A 22,107-nucleotide genomic window follows, 5' to 3' on the forward strand; every position below is an offset into this window, starting at 1 on the left:
AAGGTCTCTAACATCCACCAGCTCCGTGATGTCATCATGGAGGAGTGGAAGAGGACTCCAGTGACAACCTGTGAAGCTCTGGTAAACTCAATGCCCAAGAGGGTTAAGGCAGTGCTGGAAAATAATGGTGGCCACACAAAATATTGACAGTTTGGGCCCAATTTGGACATTTTGACTTAGGGGTATACTCACGTTTGTTGCCAGTGGTTTAGACAATAATGGCTGTGTGTTGAGTTATTTTGAGGGAACAGCACATTTACACTGTTATTCAAGCTGTAGACTCACTACTTTACATTGTAGCAAAGTGTAATTTCTTCAGTGTTGTCACATGAAAAGATATAATAAAATATTTACAAAAATGTGAGGGGTGTACTCACTTTTGTGAGATACTGTATATATTTGATCCTGCACTTTCGCCTGCGGGGGGCGTGCTGCTTCTGCTGTGATTATTTAAAGTAGAAGCCGATCTGCGGGTGCCAGGCACTCGATGTCTGCCGTCACCCGCCGATCGTCGGGCAGAGACTCAGAATGGAGCTCTGCCTATTTAACTTCTTGCCTACAGTGCACTTTCACCCCCTTCCTGCCCAGGCCAATTTTCAGCTTTCAGCGCTCTCACACTTTGAATGACAATTGCGCGGTCATACAACACTGTACCCATATGACATTTTTATCATTTTTTTTCCACACAAATAGAGCTTTCTTTCGGTGGTATTTAATCACCTCTGGGTTTTTTATTTCTTACAAAAAAAAAAAGAAAAAAGACAGAAAATTTGGATTTTGGAAAAAAAAAGTTTTTCTTATTTTCTGTGAGTAAATTTTGAAAATAAATAAATGTTTCTCCTTCACTGATGGGCACTGATAGGCTGCACTGATGGGCACTGATGAGGTGGCACTTATGGGCACTGATGAGGAGGTACTAATATGCCGCACTGATGAGCACTTATAGGTGGCACTGATAGGCAGCACTGATGAGCACTGATAGGTGGCACTGCTGGACACTGAGAGGTGGCACTGATGGGCACTGAGAGGCGGCACTGATGGGCACTGAGAGGTGGCACTGATGGACACTGACGGGTGGCACTGATGGGCGGCACTGATTAGCACTGATGGGCAGCACCATCAGTGCCCACACTCAGTGCCCATAGTGCTGCCAGTCAGTGCCCATCAGTGCCTAGATGAGCAGGCACTGATGGGCACTGACTGGCAGCACTATGGGCACTGACTGTGGGCACTGATGGGGGGCACTGTGGGCACTGATGGTGGGCAGTTATGGCATTTTATTTCACTCTTGTGTAATCAGAGCACTGGTGATCAGTGCCCTGATTACATTTCTCTGTGTCCCCTATGAGGAGGAGCAGCTGATCGGCTCTCCTCACCTCACACACTGACAGGGTGAGGAGAGGAGAGCCGAATAACGGCACTTCCTCATTTACATGTGACCGGCTGTGATTGGACACAGCCAATCACATGGGTAAAGAGTCATGTCATTGACTCTTTACCGAGATCGGGATAGCGCCGTGTCCTAGCAACACGGCGCGGTCACGATCGCAGATCCGCTCACCCCCGGGGGTGCGCGAGAGAGGCTGTTCTGGTGCGCCGTCTTATGACGGGGGTCCCAGGATAATCGCTACACCGCTCCGCCGTCATTTGACGGCGGGCGGGTAGTAAGTGGTTAGACAAGGCAGAGTTCCGTTCTTACAGTGAAAAGGGACGTATTCTGTGCTCCTGCAAAGTAGGAACTAAAATCCATTTCTCCATCTCGTGAAAGCAGCACACGTAGTAAACACAAACACTGGCTAAGCACACAGTTAACCCTTTGTTTGTCCTAGATGTTCAACCTCTTCCCAACCAGTGTCATTAGTTACATTGCATATTTTTAACACTGATCACTGTTTTTAGTGTCACTGATTCTTGCAAAGTGTCAAAAGTGTAAGTTAGGCTCCTTTCACGCGGTCCGCTGCGGACCCTTCTCTGCTCAGCGGGAATCGATTTGCCGATCCCCGCTGAGCAAGCGGATGACAGCTCCATCTCCACACTGTGTGCGGAGAGGGAGGTGTCAGAGCCCCGCTGCTCTCTATGGGGGAATTGGATGAGAGCGGATCGCCTGTCCCCTCTCATCCAATCCCATCCGATCCGATCCCGTGGACGGATGTAAAATAGGGTTTCCATCCGTCCGAATTTTGACGGACAGGATCGGATGCGGATGGCAGTGGGTGTCAGCGGACATGTCTCCGCTGACATCCGCTGCCCCATAGGGATGCATGGAGGATCTGATCGGGTCCGCCTAAAACACTGACAGGCGGATCTGATCGGATTGTTCGTGTGAAAGGAGCCTTAAAGTGTCTGCTTTTCCACCGCAATATACACTTATGGAGATTTTTTTTTTTTTTACCAGAAACATGTAGCAGAATACATATTGGTCTAAATTTATCAAGAAATTAGTTTCTTTATTTATTTATTTATTTATTTTTATTGGATTTGTTTTGTAGTAAAAAGTAAAAAATATTTTTATTTTTTTCAAAAGTGTCGGTCTTTTTTTGTTTATAGCGCAAAAAAAAAAAAAAAAAATGCAGTTATAATTAAATACCACTAAAAGAAAACTCAGTTTGTGGGAAAAAATGGCATAAATTTTGTTTGGGTACAGCTTTGCATGACCACACAATTGTCAGTTAAAGTAACTCAGTGCTATATTGCAAAAAAGTGGCCTGGTCGTGAAGGGGAATAAATCTTCAGGCGGTCAAGTGGTTAAGAGACAGGACAACCAACGGGGCATAAAAACCAAATATTCTCCACTTTAAGTGCATATTTACATTGCTTAGCTGCTTAATTGCACACTTTGTCACGTCAACACACAGCAATTAGAATAGCACCCTAATGCACCAAATAAGCACGTTCATAGTGCACCACACCACAATGCACAGTCATGTTGGGAAAAATGGTGGATGTTTGTTTTTCTTTTAGTTGTGTTCTGTTGGCAGTCCATTTAAAATATGAAGGTTTGTTAATGCACCACAACACAGCACAGACATATGAATGGGCCCAGAAAATTGCTGTAGACATATTTTGGTTATAAGAAAACCTGAATGCTTATAGTGTGACTAGACTAATGTATGTTTTTAATTTTGCATGCAGAGTTTGAAAATTCTTGATATGTCTCACAACAAGATGACATCTATGGCCTTGGGAGATACAGAACAGTTATCAAATCTGGAGGACCTTTTCTTTTCTCATAACTTGATCAGTGAACTAAAAAAAGAAGCTTCGGCATTTTTTGGAAACAACTCTGTACAGAAGCTGGATCTATCATCCAATCCTGTCCGAAATGTGAGATAATATTTGTTTATAATATGGGGGTAACTCTCAGTCCTACATCAATCCTGTTTAATTTATTCATAAACGATCTAGAGCAGGGGTGTCCAAACTTTTTTCAAAGAGGGCCAGATTTGATGAAGTGAACATGCGTGAGGGCCGACCATTTTACCTGACATGCTTTGGACCATTCAAATTAAATACAAACTAACTATTTTATGCAAAGTTTATTGCAAACGGCATAATTTTCCTTTCATTACATGGATGACAAATCTAAACGGATGTTAAATCACTCTGCCTTTCATATCTGAAGGCCAGATGAAAAGAAAATCCAGAAAGCTGAAATATATGTCAGGAACATTGTAAAGTACATTACATATTATTGGTAATAAAGGTTGTCTGTCAACTTTTAAGTTAAAAAAAAATATGAACAGGAACATAACATCGAGTATACATGTTGTGTTCAGATAACTGATTTAGACCAACTGACGTTAACTGAGATTTTACAATGTATTCATCTATTAATCCGGAGCATTCGTGCTCCCTAATCAGTCATACAAGGGTTAACCACATATAAGCGCTATATGAACCCACCGATGATGATTAATGATGGCAGCAAAAAAAGTCATGAATGATGCCAATGTATTTTTCCAAATTACCTGTGGGGCCGTATTAAAGCAGCCCGGGGGCCGCATTTGGCCCGCGGGCCGGACTATGGACATGCCTGATCTAGAGGATGGGATAAGCAGCTCATTTTCTAAGCTAAGTAGGGCAATTACTTCTACGCAGGATGTGGAAACCTTACAAGAAGACCTGAACAAAATATGGGAGTGGGCAACTAAAAGACAAATGAGGTTTATTGTTGGAAAATGTAAGGTAATGCATTTGGGTGCCAAAAATTTGAAAGCAAGTTACTCACTAGGGGGAGAACCTATGAGGAAATTTAAGATGGAAAAGGACCTGGGGGTCCTAGTGGACAACAAGCTCAGCAATGGCATGTAATGCCAAGCTGCTGCAAGCAAAGTCAACAGAATATTGGCATGCATTAAAAAGGGGATTCACTCCAGAGATAAAACTATAATTCTCCCCCTCTACAAGACTCTGGTCCGGCCGCATCTTGAATATGCCATCCAGTTCTGGGCACCGGTCCTCACAAAGGATGTGCTGGAACTGGAGAGAGTCCAGAGAAGGGCAACAAAGCTAATAAAGGGACTGAAGGACTTAAGCTATGAGGAAAGACTGCAAGCATTGAAATTATTGTCTCTGGAGAGGAGACACTTGAGAGGGGATATGATATCAATGTACAAATATCGTACTGACGACCCTAGCATAGGGAACAAACTTTTCAGTGAAAGGGAATTCACTAAAATTAGAAGAAAAGCGGTTTAACCTTAAACTGCGTAAAGGGTTCTTTACTATCAGAGCAGTAAGGATGTGGAGTTCTCTTACACAAGCAGTGGTATCAGCAGGGAGCATCGATAGTTTAGAAAAAATATTAGATGGGCACCCTAACAACCACAACATACAGGGGTTTATGATATACTATTGACATAAACACTTACACACACACTCATCATAGGTTGAACTGGATGGACTGGTGTCTTTTTTCAACCTCACCAGCTATGCAATTGATACGCCTATATATACTGTTATGTCTATGACATACCAAGGTATTTTTAATTAACATTAAAGGGGATCTGTCACAAAGATGTATACAACTGTCTGAAAAGAGGCTGCGACTGAATGCTAAATCTGTGAATGAGGTGACTGAATTAAAGTGTTACTAAACCCAGGAGCCTGCATTTACTATAGCTGGTCTCCCACAGTACACAGAACATAGAAATGTAATTATGTTAGTAAATATAAACTTCTAAATACCTTTTCTCATCAACAGTATATAGCAGTCTTGTGACTTCCATGAGTGTCTGGTTAAAGCTTGTAGGAGGAGTTTTCATTCTCCCCTGATTGTCCTATGAGGTTGCAGGACCATTGACCCTCTGTCCGGAGAGTGCTGTTAATCGCATGTTCTCTTTCAAGAAAAAAACTAGCAATACACAACAAAATTGAGCATGTGCAGCTTCTCTCCGAAGCAGATAGATTGGGGACTGTGGAAGAAGGCAAGGATTAGAGAAGACAGGATCAAACAGTCTCAAACAGTCACAATGCAGAGGATTAACCCCTTAGGTTCCCCACTGAGTATAACAAGCATGCTTTACTGCATATACAGACTGATTTTACTGTTGTGGGTTTAGTAACACTTTAAGTTTTTTATAGTGCTGAAAAATTTGCTTCCATCAGATGCTTGTCACACAAGCAGTTAGCTTCTTTCATGATGTCAGTTAAAAGGCAGTAACATAAAACATTAGGATTAATTATGTAAAAGGCTATGTTTAGGATAATAAATATAATATGAATATATTATGGTATGTTGTGAGTACGTTCCCCTGCACATAGCTGACATTTCTGCAGAAAAGCCTTTAGAGGCTAGTCATTTCCTCTTACCACTTCAAGACCTGCTTTTGCCTTAAAGCAGAAACATAGGTATTTAAAGGAAGCGCAGTTGAGATGTTTTTGCAATGGTTCCCTTAAAATATTTGATTTGACTTTCATATTAGTGCAAGCTTCCTCTTCTATAGTTTTGTTATCATATTAAAACAGAACTAAATCCAAAATGAACAAAACAAAGATAAACAGCCCAATAAAAGTTAAAAATTGCAGTTTTATCTGCAATATTCAGCTTGAATCTAGAGATTTCACCCTGCAATACTTCTTTTGCACCACAATATGTCCTCAGTCTGATTTCCAGCATCATTCAACCCACGTCCTAATGGATCCTGGACCTGCCACAGCAGTGACCAGGTGAATATTCTATCAATGCACAGTGTCGATTTACCATTAGTGATGTCGCGAACATAAAATTTGCCGTTCGCGAACATCGGCGAATGTTCGCGAACCGGCGAACATTGCGAACCGCCATAGACTTTAATAGGCAGGCAAATTTTAAAACCCACAGGGACTCTTTCTGGCCACAATAGTAATGGAAAAGTTGTTTCAAGGGGACAAACACCTGGACTGTGGCATGCCGGAGGGGGATCCATGGCAAAACTCCCATGGAAAATTACGTAGTTGATGCAGAGGCGGGTTTTAATCCATAAAGGGCATAAATCACCTAACATTCCTAAATTGTTTGGAATAACGTGCTTTAAAACATCCAGTGTGTGTATACGATCAGGTATGATGTTGTATCGATCAGGTAGTGTAAGGGTTACGCCCGCTTCACAGTGACAGACCAAACTCCCCGTTTAACGCACTGCAGACAACCGCAAACAGACCAGAACCGACCAAAATGGGACAGGAACTGGGCTTTAAGGGTTAGGGTTAGGTTTAGTGTTAGGGGCTAGGGTTAGGGTTACGGTGAGATACTTAGGGTTAGAGTTAGTAACCCTACCCCTACGCCTCTAACCCTAACCGTCTAACCCTAAGCACTAAAAATAACCCTAACCCTAGCCCTAACCCTAATTCTAATTTTTTTTCTGGTTCTGGACATGCTAGAGCTGAAACTTCACAGGTACACTTTTTAGACCCCCAGACACGGAATCACACAAAAAAAAGTTCTTAAAAATTGTAATTTTTTGATAGAGAGCCAATTATTGGAAAAATTAAAAAAAAAAAAAAAAAACAATTCTTTCGATTTAGTGTCTGGGGGGTCTAAAAAGTGTACCTGTGAAGTTTCAGCTCTGTAGCATGTCCGGAACCAGAAAAAATTACGGATTAGGGTTAGGGCTAGGGTTAGGGCTAGGGTTAGGGCTAGGGTTAGGTTTAGGGTTAGGGTTATTTTTATGGCTAGGCTTAGAGGGTTAGGGTTAAGGTTAGAGGGTTAGGGTTATGGTTAGAGGGTTAGGGTTAGGTTTAGTGTTAGGGGCTAGGGTTAGGGTTACGGTGAGATACTTAGGGTTAGAGTTAGTAGCCCTACCCCTACCCCTCTAACTCTAACCCTCTAACCCTAAGCACTAAAAATAACCCTAACCTTAGCCCTGACCCTAACCCTAGCCCTAACCCTAATTCTAATTCTATTTTTTTTCTGGTTCTGGACATGCTACAGAGCTGAAACTTCACAGGTACACTTTTTAGACCCCCCAGACACTAAATCACACAAAAAAGTTATTAAAAATTGTCCTTTTTGATAGAGAGCCAATGATTGGAAAAATTAAAAAAAAAAATAAAAATAAAAAATTTCTTTGGATTTAGCATCTGGGGGGTCTAAAAGGTGTACCTGTGAAGTTTCAGCTCTGTAGCATGTCCGGAACCAGAAAAAAAAATTACGAATTAGGGTTAGGGCTAGGGTTAGGCTTAGGGATAGATTTAGGGTTAGGGCTAGGGCTAGGGTTAGGGTTATTTTTATGGCTAGGCTTAGAGGGTTAGGTTTAAGGTTAGAGGGTTAGGGTTATGGTTAGAGGGTTAGGGTTAGGTTTAGTGTTAGGGGCTAGGGTTAGGGTTACGGGGAGATACTTAGGGTTAGAGTTAGTAGCCCTACCCCTACAACTCTAACCCTCTAACCCTAAGCACTAAAAATAACCCTAACCTTAGCCCTGACCCTAACCCTAGCCCTAACCCTAACCCTAGCCCTAACCCTAATTCTATTTTTTTTCTGGTTCTGGACATGCTACAGAGCTGAAACTTCACAGGTACATTTTTTAGACACCCCAGACAATAAATCCAAAGAAATTTTTTTTTTTTTTTTAAGTTTTTTTTTTTTTAATTTTTCTATTTTTCAGTAGAGCAGGGATGGTGGGAACCCCTTTTACACCTATATGATCTTTTTTTTCTGGTTCTGGACATGCTACAGAGCTGAAACTTCACACGTACACTTTTTAGACCCCCCAGACAATAAATCCAAAGAAATGTATTTTTTTTTAAAATTTTTTTTTAATTTTTCCAATAATTGGCTCTCTATCAAAAATGAAAATTTTTAAGAACTTTTTTGTGTGATTTAGTGTCTAGGGGGTCTAAAAAGTGTACCTGTGAAGTTTCAGCTCTGTAGCATGTCCAGAACCAGAAAAAAAGATCATTTTTCAGTAGAGCAGGGATGGTGGGAACCCCTTTTACACCTATATGATCTTTTTTTTTCTGGTTCTGGACATGCTACAGAGCTGAAACTTCACAGGTACGCTTTTTAGACCCCCCCAGACACTAATCCAAAAAAAGTCATGCCTGCCACCGTATATATCAGTGGTGGGTGGGCAGTGGCACTGCAGTGGGCACAGTACACTCCGTGGACCTGACAGTCACTGCCAGCCCAGGCAACTGCAATAATAAAAAATATTTTTTTTTTTTTTCAATTTGCAACAAGATGCTGTGCCACCGTATATATATCAGTGGTGGGCAGTGCACTGCAGTGGGTACAGTACACTCTATGGACCTGACAGCACTCACTGCAATTATGACAGAGGAAAAGAAAAAAACATTTTTAAATTCAAGGTACTGTGCCTGTGCCACCTGAAATGAGTGTGGTGTGCACACAGTACAGTCTGTGGTGGGTCTGTGGCCTCTCACACACAGCGGGCAGGTAACTGCAGTGCACAATAGATATATATATATATATATATATATATAAATACTCAAATACCAGCCCTCAAAAGGGCTTTTGGGGACAGTATATATATATATATATATATATATATATATATATATATATATATATATATATCACAGAACAAAAAAAAATTACACAAATACCAGCCCTCAAAAGGGCTTTTTGGGGACAATATATATATATATATATATATATATATATATATATATATATATATATATATATATATATATATATCTCACAGAACAAAAAAAAATACAGAAATACCAGCCCTCAAAAGGGCTTTTTGGGGACAATAGATATATATATATATATCCAAAAAAAACCTCAAATACCAGCCCTAGGAAGGGCTTTTTGGGGTGCTGTCCTTACAGCAGGAGTGTACCAAGAACACTGACTAACTGTCCCTAGCTATAACAGCAGCAGCAGCACCAGCACTTTCCCTGCTCTCAGTAACACAGAAATGATCTAAGATGGATGCTGCCCTTGCTTATTTATAGGAGGTGGGAGGGTGTGGGAGGGAGGGTATGCTGATTGGCCTGGAATGTGTCTGCTGACTGTGAGATTCAGGGTCAAAGTTTGCCTCAATGATGATGTATAGGAGGCGGACCGAACATCGCATATGTTCGCCCGCAGCGGCGAACGCGAACATGCGAAGTTCGCCGGGAACTGTTCGCCGGCGAACAGTTCAGGACATCTCTATTTACCATTTGAAGTTGATCTGTTCAACAACCCTGTTGGACTTTTTTTCACTTAATCAGCGCTGCAGGCAATAGACTGCAGCATTAATCTGTGTATTCTGATAGTAGGGACGTCTCCCCACTGTCAGAATACAAAGATACAGCGGAGAGGATTCCCCCATACATCTCGAATGTGTGAAAGGGCTAATTGGGTCAGTTTTTTTTTTTTAATTTCACCTGCTAGTCTCATGTATGGCCAGCCTTAAAGTGGTTGTAAAGTCAGAAAGTTTTTTTATCGTAATGAATTCTATGCATTAAGATAAAATTCCTTCTGTGTGCAGCAGCCCCCCTTAGTCCGCCCTAATACTTACCTGAGCCCTCGATCCAGCGATGTGCACGATCTGGTGTCCGAGACTATTCCTACTCATTGGCTGAGACACAGCAGCGGCTCCATTGGCTCCTGCTGCTGTCAATCAAATTCAGTTAGCCAATGAGAAGAGAGAGGGGACATGGCCGAACCACGGCTCCATATCTGAATGGATACGGCTTGGCTCGGCTGCCCCCATAGCACTCAACAGAAGAGAGGGGACATGAACTCTAGCCAGGGACCCAAGAAGAGGAGGATCCGGGCTGCCTTGTGCAAAACTACTACTATATGTAAGTATAACATGTTTGTTATTTTAATAGAAAAAAAATGAGACTTTTTAATCACTTTACCCCCCCTGGCAGTCTGATTATGTCAGAATTTTTGTGCTAAAAGTGGTACATTGTTTTGAATGGAAATCTGTTGTTTTATATTTTAGGCCTGTAATACTTAGGAATAACCCACTTAAATCTATCCAAACAAGAGTCCAGTAGACATCCCGGGTATGATAAAGTTGGAAACACAAAATCATAAATTATAATATAATACATTTTATTCAATAATAAAATCAAACCAAAAACACTGAAATTCGTACAAACAAGGGGTGCGATATTACTAGTCACTGTAATAAAGGTTTAGTAAATATCTCGGGTATGAAATATTTTGAAACATGGGACTGCACAAAGTCCGACGTCACAATAGGGACAATAGAATCTGGTTTCCTTTCTTATTTTCCTTCCACTGTCATCTCTCTTCGGCAGAGGCGTAACTAGAACCTTCAGGGCCCCGGTGCAAGAAACCATGAAGGGCCCCTGGACCCCTGATCGGGGCCCTTCCCTTCAAGCCTGAGTCTCTTCCCACTGATCCTGGGGCCCTTTACTCTCATTGCGGGGCCCTTTATTATGGTCCCGCAGCAGGACCCTTTCACAAGTTCTGCAGTGGGCCCCCTTCCTGCCATCTTGGGGCCAAACCTTTGCGATCCTGGAAGTTCACCCACTGGTGTCAGTAGTTTTTATTTTTTGGTATTTTAACTGTATTATTTTTTTATCATTTTTTTATTTATTTATTTTTTATTTGTTTATTTTTATTTTTTTATTATTATTATTTATATTATTTTATTTATTTATTTTTATTTATTTATTTTTATTTATTTATTTTATTTTTATTTTTTTTGCCACTGACTATGACTCTGTCCATTCAGAAAAGGAAGGAGCTGGTAAATTACATATTTACCGACCCCTTCCTGGTTCTCTATTGTGACACATCCCCTGCAGCAGCCGGCAGGAGAGGGGAGGGAGCACAGTAGGGTGAGGGGGGGGGGACCAGGGGAGCACACAGGGGCCCAGAGACAGCAGAACACAAGAGAACTGGATAGGAGGAGTGGTGGGAGAAGCATACAGATGAACCAATCTCCTCCATCTTCCTCTGCAACTACAGGAGGAAAAAGGAGGACAGTGATTTCTCTGCATGCTGCCCCCTCCTATCCAGGTGTACAGGGGAGCTGCAAAGGCCCCCTGGTGCATGGGGCCCGGTTGCAATTGCAACCCCTGTAGTTACGCCCCTGCTCTTCGGACAACAAACCACACACAGCCCTGTAGGTGCTGACTTTTTCTCAGTTGGTGGGATGTAGTCCATAAAGTGACGACCAGTCAGGCGTTCCGGGTTGACAACGCCAACAGCACGATGTCCAGATCTTTTCCCAGCCATTGATGGTGTTTGGTGACTAAGAAAGATTTGTTCGGCAACTTCCCAAATAAAGTCCGCATGACTCACAGGCTTGTCACTTTTTATTTTTTTTAGCAGAATGTAGGCATCCCACAAGCATTGCTCAAGAAGATGTCTGAAAATCTTATAGTATTTTTTTTTTCTTTGCTGTTTCCTCATTGCTGGGTAGAATGTCATTGCTTGGTCAGCTCTGTCGACACCTTCCATGGTGTTGTTGTAGTCTATCACTACTTGTGGCTTCATGACTTCTTTTCCCCCCTTTCATGCGTACCATAACAGTGGAGGTATTATGCACTGTACTCATTAGGCACACATGGTATTTGCGCAGTTTTCTTTCAAACGCAATTTTTTGGGAAAAAAATACACTTCACTGAATAAAAAAAAAAAAAAACTAAACAGTAAAGTTAGCCCAATTTTTTTGTATAATGTGAAAGATGATGTTACGCCGGGTAAATAGATACCGAATATTAAGGGGAGGGGGATACCGCGCTTCTAGGAAGTAATGTACCTAATCTCTTAAATAGTTGGTGAACACAAACCAAACACGTGTTCAATAATTGTGAAATACCTTAACCATATGTATATATAAATTGCAAATATTTAAGTGCACTTATACAATATTAAATAAATATCAATAATACCAATAAATAGTCTGTGTACAATCACATATAAATAAATTATATATAAAGTGCATCAGTGTAAAAATGTTTTTAAAATAAAGATGCTCACACTCTTAGCCGAATGAGTTGAGCAAATAAACACAAAGATTCATAAGGTGACAGATAAAGTGCTCAGTGCTTAAAAACAAGTGGGTGAATAAATTATCAATTAATATAAATAGTCCTTTATAAAGTGCTACAGGTGACCAAAAATTAGGAGAATAAAAAATAGCCAGGTGATGTAATTCACCCTCCACCTAACACCGTGTTGGATTGTGGGGTGCTTCTTCTCACTCGTTACCCCTCAGGGTGTGCTAATCGCTCACCTCAATATATCTGATCATGCGCCTTTTGACATACAATCAATGCTCCTCTCCTCTCCTTCCTTATCCTTCAATCAGGGATGGTGCTCAGTCTGCCTTACATGGATCGGGGTACCGTATTCTCCAGGTGACCAACGGATCTTAAATTAAAAGGCTCACATAGTGCAATATTGCCATAAAATACTCACTTTATTAAAATAAATTGAATGCACTTACAAACAACGTTCACTACTGCGCCTTAAACTGCAAACAGGTAAATCGCGGCCCTCACTTCCGCATACAACGCATAGGGCCGCTTGACCGAAAGTGACGTGTGTATGCGGAAGTGAGGACCGCGATTTACCTGTTTGCAGTTTAAGGCGCAGTATTGAACGTTGTTTGTAAGTGCATTGTATTTTATGGCAATATTGCACTATGTGAGCCTTTTAATTTGAGATCCGTTGGTCACCTGGAGAATACGGTACCCCGATCCGTGTAAGGCAGACTGAGCACCATCTCTGATTGAAGGATAAGGAAGGAGAGGAGAGGAGCATTGATTGTATGTCAAAAGGCGAATGATCAGATATATTGAGGTGAGCGATTAGCACACCCTGAGGGGTAACGAGTGAGAAGAAGCACCCCACAATCCAACACAGTGTTAGGTGGAGGGTGAACACCTCTTAGAAGACTTACATCACCTGGCTATTTTTTATTCTCCTAATTTTTGGTCACCTGTAGCACTTTACAAAGGACTATTTATATTAATTGATAATTTATTCACCCACTTGTTTTTAAGCACTGAGCACTTTATCTGTCACCTTATGAATCTTTGTGTTTATTTGCTCAACTCATTCGGCTAAGAGTGTGAGCATCTTTATTTTAAAAAAATGTTTACACTGATGCACTTTATATATAATTTATTTATATGTGATTGTACACAGACTATTTATTGGTATTATTGATATTTTTTTAATATTGTATAAGTGCACTTAAATATTTGCAATTTATATATACATATGATTAAGTTATTTCACAATTATTGAACACGTGTTTGGTTTGTGTTCACCAACTATTTAAGAGATTAGGTACATTACTTCCTAGAAGCGCAGTATCCCCCTCCCCTCAATATAAGCTTCACACTGTATGGTTTTCAGTATCGGTACATGCAGCATCTAGGAAGCGTACATAAATAAAAAAATCCCCCAGACAGCGCGAGACCCATACCTAAATATAGATACCTAATATGTTACGCTTTAAAATTGCACGCAGTCGTGGAATGGCAACAAACTACGGTACTTAGTAGGCGACGATTTAAAATGTTTTAATAGTTACCAATTTAGAGTTACAGAGGAGGTCTTTGCTAGAATTATTGCTCTCGCTCTAGCCATTGCGGCGATACCTCACATGTGTGATTTGAACTCTGTTTACATTTGCAGGCATGAACTTACATAGTAAACAGGCAAAAAATTTGGGGGAGCATACCCATGTATTTCCAAAGCTGCTGCAGCTATGAACCAAAAGACATGTATATTAAAAAAGAATAGCGCGCAAATGCAAAAGAAATTACTACCAAATCTGAAGAGAGTCCATAAATAAAAATGGGGGTTTGGTCCCACCATATGGCCATATCGTGCTCAAGCCCACTACTGCGTCAAAGTACCCCATTATCAGTGGGTCCTACACTATCCATGAAAAAGAGATGAATCCAGCCCTTCTAACCCTTGGAGACAACACTCCTTGCTGGGAAAAATGTGCAAATGCACTACAGGGGACTCCTCCTATATCCATTTGATGGTGGACACTGATTGAGTACAGGTGTATGTGGGGGGTGGGGAGGGCTGCTCAACCTCGATAGTCTGGTCAGACCGAATACATAATAAACAGGCAAAAAATTTGGGGGAGCATACCCATGTATTTCCAAAGCTGCTGCAGCTATGAACCAAAAGACATGTATATTAAAAAAGAATAGCGCGCAAATGCAAAAGAAATTACTACCAAATCTGAAGAGAGTCCATAAATAAAAATGGGGGTTTGGTCCCACCATATGGCCATATCGTGCTCAAGCCCACTACTGCGTCAAAGTACCCCATTATCAGTGGGTCCTACACTATCCATGAAAAAGAGATGAATCCAGCCCTTCTAACCCTTGGAGACAACACTCCTTGCTGGGAAAAATGTGCAAATGCACTACAGGGGACTCCTCCTATATCCATTTGATGGTGGACACTGATTGAGTACAGGTGTATGTGGGGGGTGGGGAGGGCTGCTCAACCTCGATAGTCTGGTCAGACCGAATACATAATAAACAGGCAAAAAATTTGGGGGAGCATACCCATGTATTTCCAAAGCTGCTGCAGCTATGAACCAAAATACACCTGTACTCAATCAGTGTCCACCATCAAATGGATATAGGAGGAGTCCCCTGTAGTGCATTTGCACATTTTTCCCAGCAAGCAGTGTTGTCTCCAAGGGTTAGAAGGGCTGGATTCATCTCTTTTTCATGGATAGTGTAGGACCCACTGATAATGGGGTACTTTGACGCAGTAGTGGGCTTGAGCACGATATGGCCATATGGTGGGACCAAACCCCCATTTTTATTTATGGACTCTCTTCAGATTTGGTAGTAATTTCTTTTGCATTTGCGCGCTATTCTTTTTTAATATACATGAACTTACATAGGCATTTTCTTTGGTGCCCGGGTGGACGGGGGCGCTTTACATTTTTTTATTTTTTTCTTATTTTATTTTATTTTTTTTTACACTGTCCCTTAAAAAAAAAAAAAAATTCTGATCACTTTTATTGCTGTCACAAGGAATGTAAATATCCCTTGTGACAGTAATAGGCAGTGACAGGTACTCTTCATGGAGGGATCTGGGGTCTAAAAAAACCCTAACCCCGCCTCTGCACTTAAAAGTGTTCAAAATGGCAAGATCTGCATTTTTTGAATACTGTGGATTTTTTAAAATCAACGGCATCGGCTGCCGAATAAACCAGAATTGATGTTGTAACGTCGCTTCCGGGTTACTACATCGAAGACCTTATTGAAGCAGATTCCAGCTTTGTCCGATTCTCTGGCCAGCTGGTGGGTGTGCCGGCTGGTCGCTCGGGTCTGGTGGGACAAGAGACCTGGGGGGAGTGGCTGAAGGCGCAGAAGGGGGTAGATATGAAAGCCGCTCTAAATGGTATTGGGGTGATGTCTCTAGCTGCAGGCATCACCCCAGTACAACCCCTAAAACAAAATAACGTACAGGTATGTGATTTTGCGAGAACGGGTTAATTACTGAGATTTGCACCTAAAACTGTAATTTGGTAACTTTAGGAAATGTCAGTAAAAACTTGGCTGTGCCAGTAAATTTTCACCTGGTAGGTGGCAACACTGTTAGCAGATTTAGATGCACTAACAAATTGAAACCAACCTCAAGCTAACGCTTTTCAAGCAGTTACATCAAGTTTTTTTTTTTTCCTTTTGGGAGAAAAGTTTTACATAAATAAAATTTGATCATCGTAAGCACCCCTGTCCATTGTGAATGGTTTGTCTCAAACAGGGCTTTTTTTTATCAGAGAATAGGTGCAGGAACTCCCCTCTTCTGAGTCACCCCTTGTCTCCACCCCCTGCCCACCTCTGAGCACTGTCCCTTGGTTCCACCCCCTACCCACCTCTGAGCACTGTCCCTTGGTTCCACCCCCTACCCACCTCCCACACACAACAAAATACCTCACCCAGCAACAAAAGATCCACCCCAGCAACATTAGACTCCCTCCAGTAGCAACAACAGCTCTCCCAGCAACCAGTATCAATAGATCAGCCAACAATAGACCTCTACCTCAACAGGAGATTCCTACCAACAACATAAAACCCCCCAGCAACAATAGATCCCCCAGCAGCAACAATAGACCCTCACACAATAACAGATCCCTATCAGTGACAATAGATCCCCAAGCAACCAGCATCAACAGACCCTCCAACACACCCCACACCCCTTGCTATTACATACATTCAGTGCTGGAGGTGCCGGAACTGCGTTCCCCTGCGTTCCTGCTGAAAAAAAGCCCTGGTCTCAAACCTTTAGCTGCTACATCTGTAGGACAGCTTGTTCTGTTGAAAAACTTACTGGCCAAATCACTACATGAAAATAAAAGAATGAAAGCCTAAAAAAATTAATGTAGCCACCACATCTAAGAACTGGTAGGCTGCAATATAACACATTTTTGATTTTGGGTTTAATACGTCTTTAGGCCTGCATTCCTGAAAAAACAACAGTGCATCCCTTTCCATGCGATGATGGTGATTGTAATCATTTTATTTTGTGAGCAAGTGAGATTCAGCCATATTTAACCACTTAAGCCCCAGAAGATTTTACCCCCTTCCTGACCAGGGGGTATTTTGCGATTCGGCACTGCGTGATTTTAACGGACAATTGCGCGGTCGTGCGACACTGTATCTAAACGAATTTGGCGTCCTTTTTTTCCCACAAACAGAGCTTTCTTTTGGTGGTATTTGATCACCTGTGCGATTTTTTGATCACGCGCTATAAACAAAAAAAGAGCGTAAATTTTGCAAAAATAGCAATATTTTTCACATTTTTTTATATGAAATTCCCCCCCCCCAAAAATGGAAAAATCTAAATTTTTTAACATTTTCGGCCAATTTGTTTTATGCTACCTGTTTGGTAAAAAAAAAACGCAAAAAGCATATTTTGATTGGTTTGCGCAAAAGTTATCGCGTTTACTAACAAAGGGAAAGATTTTTGTCATTTTTGTTGTTTTTTTTAACGCGTAATGGCGGCCATCTGCGATTTTTTTTATGGTACTGCGACATTGCGGCGGATAGATCGGACCCTTGACTGACATTTTTGACACTTTTGGGGTTACCAGTGACATTTCTACAGTAATCAGTGCTATACATATGCACTGTTACTGTAAAAATACACTGGCAGTGAAGGGGTTAACTTTTTTTGAAAGGGAGGGGCTATGTGTGTCCCTAGGGGCGTGCTTTCTACTGTGATTGGCTGTGGCTTCAGATGTATGAAGAGTGATCAACGGTTCTACATAGTAGAACCGTATGATCATCCTTCATACACAGGGGAGAATGACAGGCAGCTTGTTTACACAAGCCGCCTGACTTTCTCCCTCTCCCCCGCCGATCGCAGAGTGACCGGCGGACATCGGGTCCACCGGTCACACGCGCGGGGGGGTCCGTGACCACGCGGGAGCGGGAGCGCGCCTCCGGGGGCGCGCGCTCGCTCCCTAGACCCTCACAAGCTAGTGACGTAGCCCTACGTCACTTTGCCTGTGAGGGGCTGACTGCCGACGTAGATCGGCGTTAGGCAGTCGGCAAGTGGTTAAAATACATCTTCAACTAGTATATCTTTTATATTCGTTTTTGATAGATGCTGGAGAGTTCAATCACCCAAGTAAAATGCATATTCCCTTACTGCTACTTGTTAATGGGATACTCACTTAGCGGAAGCAGATGGTACATTACTTCCACATTTACTTGCAAATGTATGCAACTGAAACCTCTGCTCTTGATTATATAGTATTTTTAGAAGAAGACTTGAAATCTGCTTTCTTTTGTCAGCTGGCAAAATTAGGTGCTGGGGAACATCACAATGTCTGTGTGTAAGATTTACTTCCTTTTTTTATGTCATGATTACTTCCTGACAGGGATACAATATATACATTTATTATTTGGTGTTTGCATCATACTTGTGTAGCACTGTCCCCGTAGGGCTTGCTGTATGATGACTTGTTGGGCTTCCTAATGATTACCAGGATACAGTCACTCATGGGTACAGTCCACACATCCGTCCTTACTCCCAATGGCTCGTTGCTCAATAAACAGTCCAGGGTTTTTGGTGTTTATTTTGGAACTTGGATAGGAGAAGGGAATAGTGGGGTACTCTAAGTGAAACTATTCACAGTGGATAAGGACAGCTTTTACTTAGCCTCACCAGGTTGCTTGTGGAAGCAGCTGCACTGCTTGAACCATACTGCCACATGTATGGAAAGGGTTAAGTCTCCTTGCTCTTTTCTCTCCAGCAGTAGACTTGGTGAACTACATTCTCTTCAGGACACTAACTAGCATTCCCTTTACTGGCACACGTCCACTGACTCTTCTAGCTGAAGGGATGGCCCCCCTCAGGTCAGCCCCCTTGACACAGATCTGTACTGCAGAATCAGATCCTCCAGTGTCTCCCCTTTCAGTCAGCTTCACAGGACCACTGGGTTCAGTTCCTCTCTAGCTCTCTCTAGGCCCTCAGGTCCACTACCTGAGGTCGCATGGCACCATTACAGAGGAGGCAGCCGCCCTCTCCCTCCGGAACTCCATTATCCAGGTGAAAAACCCGATCACATGTGCTCCTGGCATTTATGCAGTTTCCCAGCATGCACCTAGGCACTTTCCAAATCACCAGGGATGTATTAAATGCCTATGCACTCATTCATCAGGTTTCCTCCCACTGTCTAATATGCCTTCCTATTGGACCAGTGTGAAACACTCAGCAAACAGACTGAGTTGCACTGAGCACATTGAGCAGACCTCACTAGCAGATTGTGCTCTCTGGTAGCCAGATAACAAATAAAGTGTAGCTCCCTCCTAGGTAGGTGCTAGTGAGAGAGTATAGGTTTTGACTCTGTCTGCCTATCAGAGGAGCACCAGGCAGATCTTTATTGCTTTCTGCCTACCAGAGAGCAGGATCTGTGAGTGAGGTCTGCTCATAGTGCTCAGTGTGTAATTCATCTGGTCTAGGGAGTGTTTCACACTGGTCCAATAGGGCGGCATATTGGGGAGTGGAGGAAATCTGACCAATGGGTACACAGGCTTTGATACAGCCTCAGTGATTGCACAGACTGGCTGTCTCAGTGCATTGTGGGGTGTAGTATAAAAGCCAGGAGCACATGTGCTGCAGGGTCTTTGGCTAGTGAGCAGAGTCCTGGAGGGAGGGTAACGGCTGCCTCCTTCTCTGTAGCAGTGGCACACGGTCACAGGCAGTCGGCCTGGGGACCAGAAGGAAGGAGCTGAACCGAAAGGTCCAAGAGAGTTGACTGGAGGGGTAGAGACAGTGGAGAAAAAGAGTATCGTGAGTACAGAGGATCATGTCTAGGGGCCTGACCTGAGGGGGGCCACCCCAGTGTAGGATAGTCAGAGGACGGGTGTCAGCAGGTGGAGTGAAAGGGGGTACCAGGTGTGTATCCCCAAGATAATTCAGCCTAACCCATTTTAACCCTACATTCATCTAGGTGGCAAGGTGAATCAGCAGCCTAGCTGCATCTTCAGACAGGAGTCCTCATCTACTGTGAATAGTTCAAAGTTGGAGTATCTCACTCTTCCCTTCTCCCATCCCTAATTTAAATAAAACCACAAAAACAACTACATCCCCTAGACTGTTCATTGACTGAGCCAAAAAGTAAAGAGTTAAATTGTGCATGCTGCAGTTGCTAACGGTAACTCAGGGGGATCCCAAGGCGAACAATCCAGCAGTCCTCAAGGGAGCAGAGATTTAGCAGCAATAGATTTTCCTGCAATCCCTCTGGTAAGCAGACAGGATTCAAAACTATACTCTTTCTCTAGCACCCACCAAGGAGGGGGCGCAACACTTGATTTAACCCCACATATTAGATTTTCTAAAGGAAGCAAATCCTGAAATTGAGAAATTAAAACTCAATTATATTAAAAATTATATATTAGCAGACATACACCATATTACCAAAAGTATTGGGACACTTGCCTTTACACGCACATGAACTTTAATGGCATCCCAGTCTTAGTCCGCAGGGCTCAATATTGAGTTGGCTCACCCTTTGTAGCTATAACAGCTTCAACTCTTCTGGGAAGGCTGTCCACAACCTTTAGTAGTGTGTCTATGGGAATGTTTGACCATTCTTCCAGAAGCGCATTTGTGGACAGCCTTCCCAGAAGAGTTGAAGCTGTTATAGTTACAAAGGGTGGGCCAACTCAATATTAAACCCTATGAACCAAGACTGGGATGCCATTACAGTTCATGTACGTGCAAAGGCAGGTGTCCCAATACATTTGATAATATAGTGTATAAGCACAATTTGGCATAGCACAATTGCTGTTTTTAAAGGCTGAGTTCACACTGGTGCGATCACAGAAATCGCATGTGATTCGCGCTGCATTGCCATGAGCTCCTGCTGCTGTCAATCAAATCCTGTGGGGTGGGAGCGGGCCTGAGCTACACTGTGTGTGTCAAGAGACGCACGCAGCTCGGCTCAGGATCAAGCCCGCACGTATGTACTCATAGCAAGTTCTTGCTGTGGGGGCACAAAAGAAGAGGAGGTGCCTAGAGCACCAGCAGGGGACAATAAAAGAAGAGATTCAGGGCTGCTCTGTGCAAAACCATTGCACAGAGCAAGTAAGTATGACATGTTTGATATTTAAAAAAAAAACGCAACCTTTACAATAATAAAGTATACCGTTGAAAGTGTTTTGCCATATCTGTTTGAATATTTTTAATGAAGACATGGTTCACCCACGCAGGGGCGACTTTGAACAGGCATGTAAAGAAACAGCGTGTGAATGTGTAATGAGTAACGTAACAGTAAACTGTTACCAGGACCATAGATGACCAGGTTAAAAATTAGGCAGATATCACAGGCTAGATTACACTGTTCCCTGGAGAACAGCAGTCTACATGACTGCTGATAAGCTTAGGCCCATTTTGACCAGTTATTACGAACACAAGACCTTGCCCCCCCCACCCCCAGAAAAGACATACGGATTTGTTTAAGTTGGAATTAGGGCAAGGCCACAGCTTTATTGAACTTACCAACTGTAACAATATTAAATTACCACAAAACAAGCCTATACCGTGAGCATCATAACAAACACAGATAGTCTAATAGGCCTGTCTCCACCATCAGTGGAGCATTAAACTGATCCCAGACATGAACTTGAGGGCATGGTCCATAAAGGAATATCCATCGCTGGCAAGGTAAAACCCCTAATAAAGCTGTGAAATTCACAACGGGCGGGTAGGGGGCCAACTCTTGTGACGTCAGAATCTCCTCAGAGTGGTGGGATGTCCCCTTGCGTAGCCCCTTTTCTAGAGTTCAGGCTCCACCCAATCACCTCGTGCCTTAGTGGCCAATCCCCTCGAATCCACTTAAACTCCCCATTTATATCAAAGCCCATGTAGCTGCCAAACTTCCAGCAGTCAAGGCTCCCTTTACCTTGAGGATGGAGTCAAGGGGCCTTCATTGATAGCCTTCATATCAGAAATGAAGAAAAGAGGGAGGAAACAGAGAAATACAAAAAGAGAGAGAGAAAGAAGAGAGAAGAGAAGAAGGGCCCCAAGAGAGGGCGAATACCACGGATGCAGGAGCTGTACAAGCAAAATATTATATGAATAAAGCCGGCACACGAAAAGTCTTCTTCCAAGTAAAATTCTTTATTCCAACATGGATGGCAGTGACAAAATGACAAATGCTGACGCGTTTCGGCTTTACGCCT

General features: G+C 42.5%; 1 protein-coding gene across 1 annotated transcript in view; it reads left to right on the forward strand.

Annotated features, from left to right (window-relative positions):
* Nucleotides 1–22,107, forward strand: part of TLR3 (toll like receptor 3) — a 54,706-nt gene that overhangs the window by 24,974 nt on the left and 7,625 nt on the right. The window contains exon 3 of the mRNA XM_082245584.1: nt 3,133–3,324. Within this exon, the coding sequence (XP_082101710.1) occupies nt 3,133–3,324 (192 nt within the window). The remainder of the gene's footprint in view (nt 1–3,132; nt 3,325–22,107) is intronic.

The sequence above is a fragment of the Pelophylax lessonae genome (genome assembly GCF_965119305.1).
Source record: "Pelophylax lessonae genome assembly, chromosome: 1".
NCBI classification, from domain to species: Eukaryota; Metazoa; Chordata; class Amphibia; order Anura; family Ranidae; genus Pelophylax; species Pelophylax lessonae.